This window comes from Sturnus vulgaris, chromosome 11 (assembly GCF_052056855.1).
Source record: "Sturnus vulgaris isolate bStuVul1 chromosome 11, bStuVul1.hap1, whole genome shotgun sequence".
NCBI lineage: Eukaryota > Metazoa > Chordata > Aves > Passeriformes > Sturnidae > Sturnus > Sturnus vulgaris.
This window is the reverse complement of record NC_142253.1, coordinates 6,811,322-6,823,985: the sequence shown is the minus strand read 5'-3', so window position 1 is coordinate 6,823,985 and position 12,664 is coordinate 6,811,322. Positions and strand designations below refer to the sequence as shown.

The window sequence follows — 12,664 nt, the reverse complement described above, 5'->3', positions numbered from 1 at the left end:
CATATAAAAAGGAAACCACCTGAGCCTTGAGTAAAGGAGGGAAAGCAGGGTGCAAGCCAGCTGTGACATCTGAAAAACTTAGAAATATCTCAAATAACTAATTTCTAGCTCATAAATCTTTGGGATATATATTTTTTTGCTATTTTCTTTGCTGACAGCAGCTTTCTTCAAATTAACATTTGAAGATTCAGAGCTATCCCATCATTTGACAGTGTGTCACAGTGACATTCTTTCTCTTCCTTCTTCCATCCCTTCATGAAACTTGCTAAATCTGTTTTAACAAATCCTGCCCAAGTTATCAGTTCTGTCCAATGTTCCACTCTCTGCTGCTCTCATTTGGACAGGACAGAAAAACAACTCCTGCCATTGAAAATGTCAGTTTATCACTTCAGCAACTGTCTTTCTGCTTGTATTTTTGCATCCACATGACAAGGGCACTGAGATGGACCATTTAGGCATATAATAATCTTTCATTTTAGATAGGGTTAAGGCAAATCATAAATCCAGGAAACAGTTTATTAAAATAGTATGGTTGTTGATATCCTGAATTTATGTACCCAGGCTTTTATAAATGTATATTTAGAGTCAATGCAGGTAAACAGCATGACAGGAGAGCTTTCTAGGCAGGGATGTAACAGTGACCATCATGTGTGCCTTGCAAACATGACACACAGAAAACTTCTGGAACAGAAGATTAAAGGACATGCAGATACACATTTCCAGCATGTGCTAGGCAGATTCAAAGCTGGAACCTGAGTCTTGGTCATAAAGCAGGTTAAATACTGGCTGATACATGAATTCCATTTGGTTTTGTTTCTTTTATGGTACAAATCTAATGTTCAGGAGGTTAGGGGTATAAATACTAAAAAAAATTGAAGCAAATATTTTGGGTGTCCCACTGAGGCTGTGTTTACAATGAATTGATGTTACTTTTTTCTTTGATTGACCTGGTGACATCATGTTCTTGCTGCCAAATTGCACTAGGGCAACTTGATTTTCTAGGGCAGTAATTTCTTTTCAAGATTGCATCACTGTAATTTGAACTAGAATATATTCATTTGCCATCACTTGTATTGCTTCTCTTGTGTACAACCCTTATTTCTCTGTAAATATTCCTTAGCAGAGGGATGGACTTGGGTGTTGGCATGTCTCTGGTCAGGTTCTATAGAGGGCAGTGCAAGTTCTGAGATAAGATACTTGACTGATCCAAGTAATTTCCAAAAACTTGAGTAAAACAATGAATGGAAAAATTTGAGATTTCCACTGTTACAGAGACTGTTTTTAACTGGTGAATATCATCCTCCTCTGCACCAAAATACTGTCCAGATAGCTCATGGAGGCCATTTCGACCACAAAAAGAAATTAATATGCTTTAAAATTGTCCTTGAGTCCTTGCCACTTATGATCTTCATAATTCATACATTCAAGACAGTGACTCCTCCCTGATTTGGCAATAATTTAGTGTTGCTGCTTTACAAAATATTTTACCATTCCTCGTTGTTAGGAGAAAAGCCCTGTACACTTAATACTTTTTGATGGTGTACTTCTCCTATTAAATGCCTGTTGTTTGCTTAGCCATCCCTCAACCTGCCAAGTGCTTGAGAAGCACTGCATGTCTGTACAGGCAGACCTGAGCTTCCCCTGTGTTCTGAGCTGACCAGCTGTGAACAAGAAGACTTTTGACAGCTTATTAGTTCAGGGCTGCACTGCCCTACTGAAGTTGTGTGACTTCTTATCCAGCTGGCTTGCCTTTAGGAAACTTGGAATGTGAGCAAAACAAGCTCAGATGTGTCTGTTCAGCCCAATCCACACAGATCCACAGCCACTGAGAGTGGGAATTATACAGCATGTAGGTTATAAATGCCTGAAGTCTCAATAAGTGGAAATCCCTCTAGTGAGATGGCAGCTCTATTCTGTGTAATAGATGATAATAATAGATAATAAAAAAGAATAATTCTGTCTATTCCATCATTATTTCACTTGAACCACGTATGCTTATGACACAGTCTGAGTGAGATCCAAAATGTTTTCCTTTACCCAAATCACTGGAAGGTTCCATTTAGTAAGTGTTTTTAGAACATGACCTACTCTTGGCCCTTGTGCCTTCCTCCCTGCCTTACAAAAGCATAGAGCATATTCTATTCTCTGCTCCTTTTGGGAAGGTTGAAACTTTTCTTACTTCCCAACAGATTGCTCAGACATCAGGATGATCCAGGTGGATGGACAGATTTCACTTTGCTTACTAATAACAAAAGTATCTCTGATTCTTTAATATCACTATTATTGCTTCACTGCTTCAGTGTTTTATCATGAGAAAAGAAGGGTTCCACCATCTGTTTCAGAAATTATGATGTATTTTGATAATAGTCAATTGACAGATAAAATCCAGAAGCAGATTATAAATGGTATTGGGATTAGATTCCTGGTTCTTCAATAACAAAGCTTTTAAATTGAAGTTTTAAATGTGCCATTTCAAATTGTGACTTGATGTGATACAACAAACACAGCAGAACAAGGCTTGGATCATTGCAGTTCTTTGCATCACTTTGAGGAAAAAATTAAACCTAGAACAATATTACTTTTGTTTTTTTATAACCCTTAACAAGCATTAATTCTATAGAAGTAATTTATTTTATAGAAAACTATCAAATTCTAGTCTAGTCACAGTAAGTTCTAAAATGGCAACTACTTTGAAAAACTAAGAGCATACTTAGTTCAAATTTAGGTCCCTTCTAGAACAGGGTATGGAAGCTGGGACTCATGAAAAGATGCACTGCCTTCAGTCTGATATCATGTAAGAAAAAGAGCCCTTATTATAATGCTCTACTAAAAATAGGAAAACCTGTGAAAACACCTTTTATTGGCAAAGTTTTGCAAACACCTTAGTTCACAAGTATGGTGTAAAAGCTTCATCTTTTGTGAAACAAAGTATATTTGTCACAAATTACAAAGTTTATGGATTAACACTGAGTGCCTGTCTGCAAACATGTACAACTGTTTTCCCCTGAAGCATATGCAAAACATGTATTTTTGTACAAAAATTCACAGCAGCAGTAGAAAACTATTTCCAGCTCCATCTCTCTTACTGTTGATTTCAACAGAAAGTGAAGATACTCGGACTTTCTTTAGTATTGTCCATCTTCATGTGACATCTACTGCTTGGCCTCTGCTTCCATCTGAGTTTCTTGGGATTCCTCAGCTTCTGAAAGTTTTTCATCATCTAAAATTCAAAATTACTGTTAGTCAAACCTGCAATATAGTCTGTATATATGACCAAGCATAACTTGGCCTCACTTAAATATTTTATTTTGACTGCCTTAAATGTGGAGTTGAGTATCTCATTCTATAAAATGCTTGTTCAAACAAACAAAAAATCCTTCAGAGTTTTTAAGGATGTTTTTAAGGATCTCTAGGAGTTGTTACTGGAAGTATGGGGTAAATTCTATAGTATCAATTGAAGCAAATGGTACCAGATTGCTTCTACCCTTTCTTACTCTTTGTCTACTAATGGTTTATTTATTTTATACTGAAGCTATGCTTTGCACTAAACTGCTACTTCGTTCACAAAATCCTGAAAGATAATCTATATATCTATATATAATCTATTTCCTAATGAAAATGCATTTTCAAGACTAATACTTAAGCAAGTGCTAGTAACACTAGCCTAACAATAACCTTCTGCTAAAGTGCACCTAGGATTAACAGTTCATTCTGCTTAAGAAGATCTAGACGGCCTTAGAGAATGAAAGTCTGTTCTTACAGCCATCTCTGCACTTAATCAGGTCATGCTCAGAGGCTGTACCAATTGTTCTGTCTTTAAAAGACATTAAAAATATACAGCAAATAACATTTAAAACAATATTACTGGTAATAGAGCACAAAAAGTTAGTGCTGTTTTGAAAATATTAAGTATTTGTATGACAAAAGATGAGTACGACTAATTCCTGAATTTAGCTCTGTTGTCTCACAGTTTTAGTCCCTGCTCTATCACAGATTTAGTCTGAGTAGGTTGTCATTTACCTTCCTTGTATTTCAATTTCTTTTTAGTAAAGTCTCAAATGATACCATGATAGCAGTGACATGTTCGAAACTACTGAAATAGGAATTATAAAATTAAATTTGGAAATAAGCACGAGAATAATTTTCTGTAAGAAATACTTTCTGTTAAAAAAAAAAAATCTCAAATGGCTATTCTCCATCCTCACATTTTAAAGAATTCTGCTGCCTACAAATTAACCTGAAGCTAGGCAGGAAATAGCACAGTGGGCAGTTTGTAGAAGAAAAAAAATATCAGAGCAGTCTCAGGCTCTGGACTAAGGAAAAAATTCTGCCAATGCAAGAGGTCACCAGCCTCAATTGCACAGAGCTATCCCCCTGCTGGAAGTTGTCATTCCTTTTGATCTGCTAAAAACTATTCTATTTGGTTCCATTACCAAAGAATAGCACTTACTCTCCAAGGTTTGCTGAAGTTCATGGATGGTGCTCAGGAGAACATGGAACTGCTTCCTTCTAAGTTCCAACTGGAATGATAAAATACATGTTGTAGGAAACAGAGCACATACAGCCAAACAACACATAACAGATTCTACATTAATTGTATTCCTAATGAACTATTATATAACCACCTCTATGAAAAACCTACCTTATCTTCAACATTTTCTTTAATGTGAGAGAGATTTTGCAGTTCTTTACCCAAAGCTTCTAGCTGCCTGAAAAGAGATTGTCAGAGTATTATTTAAAACTTCTGTAAAATTCTTGCAAAACAGATTTGCTCTAAGTAGAGGAGAAAGAACTATAAAATAAACTGTTTGTGTAAACAAAACAAGTGAAACGATTTAGACTTCAAATGATTGTTAAACTATTATGTTCTAAACTTGTAATTTCAGGACTTTTACAAAAAATGTGGTCTCCAAGCTGGAACACAGTTGTACCCTGAGCATTTGTAACAATTCAGTCTTGACAAAACATGTTATTTACTTGACCCTACAATACAAGTTAAAGAAGTAGATTCATAGACCCTTAGAATATCCTGATCCAGAACAGACCCACAAGGAACATCAACTCTAATTCCTGGCCCTGCACAGGATACCCCTGAGAGCAGTCCAAATGCTCCTTGAGCTCTGTCAGGATTGGAGCTGTGACCACTTCCCTGGGGAGTCTGCTCAGTGCCCAACCACCCTTTGGGGGAAGAACTTTCTGCTCTCACTTGAACTCACCATGGACCACCACAATCCTTTTTGAGGCAAAAAGTAGCAGGTACCATAATATACCTTTCAAATGAGGATGGAGCACCAGCTCTTCCAGCCAAACCTCCAGTTTGGCCCTTATACTTCTAATGCCTATCATAATTTATGCATCATGCAATGAGAGCAAACTCCTCCTTTAAAGGTGAAGTAGATTGAGGCTGATCATCCCTGATTAATTAGCAGGCAGAGTCATAGAGGGGTCAGCAAGGAAATCAACCTTTTTTTCCTGAAGCCATTTACAGCTGCTACAACTAGTGTGGGTAGGGAACCACAAAAAGCCCTCCATTCCTAAGTACCTCCCTGTGGATGGGAAAAGGTCTATTCTAGTGCTACCTGAGAGGGTTGTCTTTTTTGAGCCAGCATGCTTAGTACCTCAAAGGGAATACCTGAGAGAGTTGTATGTGTCCCTTTCTTTGATGGAAGCAGGCTAACAGCTTATAGGCTTATACACTGATTTTGGAAGCATTTGGTTTCTAGTTTCTGAAAAACTTCCATTTGGCCAAATCTTGCTGTTTACACTGTGCTGTCAGGTGTAAGCAGACTGTGAGAGGACAGACTTTATTTTTCTAGTAACATCCAGGCTACATCTGGAATTTTACTCACTTTACATTCCAGAGAATCTTTGCTTCTACCTTTCATATCTTCTTTTCTAAGACTCAGTGTCATTTCTTGGTCCTCTGAACAGCTCTTCTGATACCACATCTAATTACACTGTGGGCACTGTTGTTTAGTACTTCAGCTCCTATCACTTCCTGAACTGGCTCCTGTGCACTACTTGTGACTAAGATGTTAACAGCTTCTTTTGTGCTGTATGACTCATTGTTCCAAGAAACAGACTCTTAAAAGCATAAAGAAAGTATTTTTCTAAACTTTATCATATTGTGCCACATAACCTGCAAAAGCTATAAATGTAACTCTTGCAATAAACCCTTGTTTCTTCTCACAAATTTTCTCAAGTGTTTTTAGTGATTAAGAGGTCCATGAAAAGTGTGACATTGCTAGTGAGGATTCCTCTACTCTGAATTAAGGGTGGACTTTGGGTCATTGTATCATTTTCTGTATACTTTCCTACAGACTGCATTCTTACCAGCTATAACTTGCCACTCTTTCTAGCTTTGCTTCAGAAACTTAGGCTTGGATGTATTAAGCAAAATTAGAACAATCCCTCCAAACCTAAACAACTCAGCATTCTCTAAGATAAACAAGTATAATTTATCACAGAATTATAGAATAGTTTGGGTAAGAAGGGACCATAAAGACCACCTAGTTTACCAGCCCATTGCCATGGGAGGGATATATTTCACAAGACCAAATTGCTCAGAGCCCCATCCAAACTGGCCTTAAACACTTCCAGGGATAGGGCAGTCAAAACTTCCTTCATTTAGCTGTTTCTATTATTAATTGACTTATCTGAAAAATTGCATTTTTGGTAGTTCTTTATTAAAGCTTCACTTGATCAATATCACACGCTGGCGAATGAAGTAAGAAGTACCTAAGCCTCATGAGAATTGCTTGTAATAATCAAAGTTGGGGTAATGAAATCAAGGCACAGAAAAACAACTAACAAGAAAGAAATGTGTGAAATATTGTCAGTGGTTTATAGCTATTAAAAATGCTATTCTTAGGGTAATAGTATAATCAAAACACTTCCATTTGCTATGAAAGGCTATGGAATATGAAAAGACAGCCTTCCTTGGCAATTCCAGTGAAAGTGGGAACAGGATAAGTGCACAGCTGCACTTAAATGGGAACAGTAATCCCACACTGCATCTTTAATCAGTTTAAGAACAACAAACTCACAGATGCAATAAGTCCTGGAATGCTTCTATGTCTCAATAAAGTTAATCTCCCCACAACTGCCCCAAAAGCACAGAAAGTGAGGCAAAGCCAGAATGTGACAAGCAGCACTGTGAGCTACATGCAAGATGAGTTGGACAGCAGGTAGATCTGACCTGCATGCCAGGGCAGGTTATGTGTGGTGCACCACACAGCCATTTATAACTGGGCATGCAGGAACAGCAACCAGAAGGAAAATATAAAAAATAACCCAGGAGCTTTCTCTCATTCTACCTGACCTGCTTGTGTGTTATGCATTTCAAGTGACTACTGAATCTGGCTGGAGCAAGTTAAAGGACTTCCCTCCATCTCCCTTTTCTGAGCAACTCACAGGTAAACTGACATCAGATGTGCATTTACACATTCACTTATTCACCTTAACAGTGGAAAAATTCCAACTACAGAACAATTAGCAATGCTTCTGACCCATACAGATAGGAGATTAAAGAAAGCTCATAAGGGCAGAAAAAAAGCACAGAAACACAAGCTTTTATTATGTCAAAGAAATTATATGAATGTGAAGAAAAATCAAACTGAAATCAAGTAAATGTCGTCTGGTGACTTCTAGTTTACTGTTCTATTTTAATTTAATGTAGTTTTACACTTACTTCAGTGTTTCATGTCTGTCTGGGTGATGCTGTATGACTTTGGCCAATGCATCATATTCTGAAAGACATTTAAATAATTTTAATCTGAATGCTTGTGAAAATGCAAATTCAAGAACCCAAACTGAGGTATCACAGAATGGCAGATTCTTTTGCCTTGAAAAACTGTTATAATGTTTTTCAAAACACTTTAAGATAGCTCTGCACTGCTACACAGTCTTTTGTGTCTGATTCATAAACATTGGGTTTAGATAAAATCAAATGTCTATGTATAGAAAATGGTGCTGATGTTACACATGAATATTACAGATTTTTAGAAAAGAGTATAAAATGATGCATTAAAAAAAAAAATTTAGGATTTTTTTAAAACGCACATTAAGAACATTATCACACATTAAGAACAATATTATGGTTATACAGGCAACTAATACAGCCATTTCCTGATAGCAAGACCACACACATACCAAGTACCTCATTCACCTGGAGAAATTTGTGCTGCAGACTGGACAGAACATATGAAAAAGCAAAGACTTCAGACCTATGTTTGTGAAGATGTAAGAACTCCACATTCCCACTGGTTAAGGCGATTTTAATTTTCAGTAGAGTTCAAAATTATCCACAGCATTGATCAAACAGTTGTATTTAAAACCTTTCATGATATATTTCTAAAATTTTTTTGTCATTTATCATGAAAAAAACAATTTTTGCTTCTTCTCAACTGCTCATCTTTTAGAGTGTTTTAGGTTTAAATTAATTATGACTATATCATTTTAAAAGTAGGGAAAAATATACCTCTTAAAACAAGTATTCAGAAAGGACACTGGTTTAGGTTTTCCTGATGCTGCATGTCATTGAGCTCTGGTTCAATCTTGCCTGTATCATCCACCCAAAACTTTCAGTAGTGAGTGGAACCCACCAGGCTGAATATAGTAATCATGATGCCTTGCACTTTCAAAAATTTAGAATGCATTTTCCAATACAATGTATTCTAAAAGATAACAAAACAATGAAGCCCACCACTGTAAATACAGATATGGCACCTTACCCTGGCGATTTTTTCGAATCCTTTTTGCTTGCAGGATTTGTTTTTTGCATTCAGAGATCTTCTCATGGGCTGCAGCTATACTATTTTCTTAAAAAAAAAAAAAAAAAAGAAAGACATAGTTATACTGAACTCAATGCATGAAATTAAACTATTCTGCTAAACTATAAAAGCTGTTTGTGACATGGTGGCTTGTTAGCTCCACCAGCTTAAAAACTATATATGCTTCAATAGGCTAAAAAAGCTCTTATTTGTATGTATTCTATATAATTATAAGATGCTTATAGCACATATATGAGTGCTATCTAGTAGGGAAAAAAACAAACCAAATAAACCTCCAAACCACTCATCAGATTTATATATTATATTCACCAGAACTGGCTTGAGCTTGTTTATAAGACAAACTGTCAAACAGAAATCAGTAACATTTTCTCATCTTTACCTATATCCTTATAGATTTTTTCATAATTTTCCATCTCTCTCAGGTTCATGTCATACACCAGAAGAGTTTTTCCCATTGAAAATTCACACTGTGATAAAGTACTCAGCATTCGTTGGTACTGGCTGTATCTGAAAAGACAAGATATTTACTCTCAAGCAGCATAAAAATAGTTCCTAACTTTACAGAGCAAGAAAACAAAATTTCATGTAGCATAAGAGACAGCTAAATAACAATTATTCAATAAAGAAAACACTTCAAAGATAAGTGTATAATTTTTTGGAAGTGCAGTTAGAAACACTGTACACATTAATTCCACCATCTTGTCCTTATCAGTGTAAAGTGGGTATTAAAGCAGTGAGCAGTTTGACCCAAGGTTTATAATTTTTCCAGCTAAGGTTGGCTCTGTGACCACCGAAACAGTATTTTAACACTGCAGTGCTTCTCTGTATACACACTTGTAATATTGTGTCCTCTGGGAATTTATATCCTTTACTAACAGAGACCCCACAGAAGGCTGTCACTCGTACCTTACTAATTTAGACTTTAAAAAAAAAGAGAGACAGAACGACAGCAGCAGAAACACCAGCAGTATTTCCCTTCCCTAACAGAACAAACGCAGAACTGCCAACTAAAATATCCGAGTCATGATCCTGTTATAAGAGCGGGACTCCCGGCTGGATCACGCAGCAGGCACAGCAATCCTGAGGGCATGCGAGCGGTGCTGGCAGATTTCACGATAGAGCCCGCAGCCTTCAGTGATTTCTGACCCGTCTGCAGCCCTCCTCTCCCAGCACAGACCTCGGCGTTTGTCCTGGAAACACCACACAGCCAAAGAAAAGCAGCTATGCACATTTTAACACGGATCTCTTCCAAATGGATCGAGCCCCGCTTTCCACCGAAACGCAAGCTAAGAAGTTCCCAGACTTAAAAAAAAACAACAAAGCAAAACAACAGATACCCTTCCTCCTGAGATCCGGAATTACACCACTTAATGAAACTCTTCACCAACAAATTGATCCGCCTGTCGTCACCAGCTCCATCGCCATCGATCAGCAGCCGCTTGCGGATAACTTCATCTGAGGAAAAACTCCAGTTAAACCCTCACGCCATGGCAGCCGCCTGCCAGCGCCGCGCTCGGCTCCCTGCCGGCCCCTCAGGGATCGACTCCCGGAGCCGCAGCGGGCGGATCTGCTGAGCCGGGGGCGCATGGAGGGCCGCGGGGCCGGGGCCGCGATGGAGGCCGGTGTGCGGGGTGAGCGGCGCCGGGCAGGGCGCGGGGACCGCGGGCAGCCGCTCCCCGGAGGAGCGGGCGGGGGGCGCGGCGCTGAGGGGAGCCCCGGCGGGGGTCGCGGCGCGGGGCGGGAGGAAGGAGGGGAGGATGGCGAGAGGGAGGGAGGGAGGTCTCACCGTCGGTCACGGCCCCCATGGCGGCGAGTGCCGGAGCCGGCGGGGCGGCGGCAGCAGCGAGTGAGGTCAGCTTCCCACAATGCAGCCGGCGAGAGCGGCGGCCATGGAGGGGGAGGCGGCGGCTGCTGGGGCCTGAGCCGGCGGGCGGCGGACGCGCGGCCCGGGGAGGGCGGGCGGGCGAGCCCCGCGCCCCACGTGGAACCGGCCCCCTGGCGAGGGGCGGCCCCGCCAGGTGAGCGCCCGACGGGGGAGGGAAGCGGCGGTCCCGCAGCCAGGCTCCACCTCCCCGCCCCCGCCACCCGCACCGGCCCCGCCGCCCCCCGCCCGGCCGCCCCGCCATGCCCCCGGCACATGGTCCCGCGCCATCGAGGCCGCCGGGATCGGGGCTGCCTCCACTGCCCTCCAGCCACGGCCCTGGCTCGGGGTGTCCTCCCTGGGGTGCCCTCGTCGTCGCCTTCGGTGGTCCCGACCTCCCCGCGCAGGGTTCCTGCACGGCCGTGGCTGTGTCATCCCGCCTGCAGTGATGGTGGCGATGGCACAAGGGAGCAGGTGGATGGTGCTGCCGTGGTGGCGTTGGCACAAGGGAGCAGGTGGTCGGTGCTGCCGTGGTGGCGATGGCACAAGGGAGTAGGTGGACAGTCCTGTCACGGTGCCCCGTGTCATGGATGTGGCACTGTGAAGGCGGTGGTGGGATCCCCTGTGGTGGCTGGAGGGAGCAGGAGTGCTGCTCCACAGTGCCTTTTCCCTGGTGGGGGTGTGGAGGATGTGCCCGTGGTGCAGGTGTTGGGGAGCTGGGCTGACCTTCCCTGGCCGCCCTTGTCATCATCCCCACTCGATACTATGAAGACCAGCAGCAGGGCCTGGGACATGCAAAAAATCATTATTCTGGATGTTTCCTAACGAGTTTGACTATGAGCAGCACATAGGAACAATAGCTGTTTCTTCGTGTCCTGGCAAACTAAGCTGGTGCTGGAAAAAGTGGCTAGAGGTGTCTGGAGAAAAGAGATGTTAAGGTGTTACCATGTGTTGAATTTTAGGCTTTTGGTCCTTAGGTTTGGATGCTGGTAATGTTACTGTAGTGTATATACTGTAGCTCACACTACCTGAGGAGCTGCCAGAGCTTGACACCTTCCTATTCTCCTTTCATTTTGGTTTGGACAGTTAAGTGGCTTATGGTGTTGTTCTGCTTAGCGCTATTCATTGGCAGTTTTAGGGTGGTGGGGGAAATCAGGGTGAGAAAAGAACGAAGTAAATATATGCTGTAATCTGTTAGTTCCTGGGTTTAGAGCAGTGAGTGATTAGGAGGCACTTCTTTGTTCTGGAAAGAGGCATTTAACAGCTCTTAATGGATTTGTAGGTTGTTTCAAGTCACTACTTTGTCTTCAATAGGCAACTGATCAGGCCCTTTGGAAGGTGCTATTATTGGGAGTGGTCATGAAAACTCCGCCTGAACTTTTAGGAATAAAGCGTTTCCAATATAGGAAACTTGGATAAGTGGCTTCTGTTCTTTAAGTTTTTATGTACTCTTATGTGATTGGTGAGTGATATATTTTTACATGGAAACCTAACGATCTATCTAGTTACCCAGGTTTGGGCCAAAGAATGGGCCATGCATTCATGAACTGTGTAAGCGCTACTGAAAATACTCACTTTAATGAACTCTGATTATGTTGCCATTTAGTTGCTTTGACTAAAAACTTTGTTTTTCTTAAGGCTTTGGTCATTATGGTACAGCCTAGTATTTTGCCACAGGGTGAGAAGAAGACCTAGCTGAACTTCTCTATGCAAATTTTGTACAGTTACTACCTTTCTTTATCCACTTACTTCCTTTTGAAAGTCTTAAGCATCTCGACACATCCAGTTTAATTAAGACTTCATATTTTTCTTACACCTCTCTAAGCTCTTTCCATTTTCTGAGCCCTTTTGGTTTTTATCACAGAGAAGTTGGTCCAAACTGAAGACTATTGTAGGTGAAAATCCACAGTTATTTATTTAATTATCTCAGAACTTCTGTGTGGTTTTCTGTCATTTAATCCAATACAGTATTTTCTTTTTGTTCATCATTCCACTCTTGGTCAGATAGGCT

General features: G+C 40.8%; 2 protein-coding genes across 4 annotated transcripts in view; one reads left to right on the top strand and one right to left on the bottom strand.

Annotated features, from left to right (window-relative positions):
* Window positions 1-2,332: 2,332 nt before the first annotated feature.
* THOC7 (THO complex subunit 7) lies at window positions 2,333-10,783 on the bottom strand. The gene is made up of 8 exons (XM_014873056.2): window positions 10,579-10,783; window positions 10,130-10,247; window positions 9,172-9,299; window positions 8,733-8,819; window positions 7,691-7,748; window positions 4,643-4,709; window positions 4,451-4,520; window positions 2,333-3,220 (listed from the first exon to the last, which is right to left on the bottom strand). Exons 1-8 carry the CDS (start codon window positions 10,595-10,597, stop codon window positions 3,153-3,155), a joined length of 615 nt encoding a protein of 204 aa, XP_014728542.1. The 5' UTR covers window positions 10,598-10,783; the 3' UTR covers window positions 2,333-3,152.
* The window catches only part of ATXN7 (ataxin 7), an 85,976-nt gene continuing 84,061 nt past the window's right edge, over window positions 10,750-12,664 (top strand). The window contains exon 1 of one of the 3 annotated variants that reach the window (XM_088171328.1): window positions 10,750-10,810. The gene's annotated coding sequence lies outside the window, so the exon portion shown is untranslated. The remainder of the gene's footprint in view (window positions 10,811-12,664) is intronic. The other 2 variants (XM_088171326.1, XM_014873077.2) reach the window with 2 other exon arrangements.

Excerpts from the sequence above, each read along its gene's own strand:
- THOC7 (XM_014873056.2), bottom strand. Across the intron at positions 7,749-8,732 it reads GATTCGAAAAAATCGCCAGG|AATATGATGCATTGGCCAAA; the intron begins GTAAGGTGCCAT and ends AATGTCTTTCAG. Across the intron at positions 3,221-4,450 it reads ACTTCAGCAAACCTTGGAGA|ATGATGAAAAACTTTCAGAA; the intron begins GTAAGTGCTATT and ends TTTGAATTTTAG.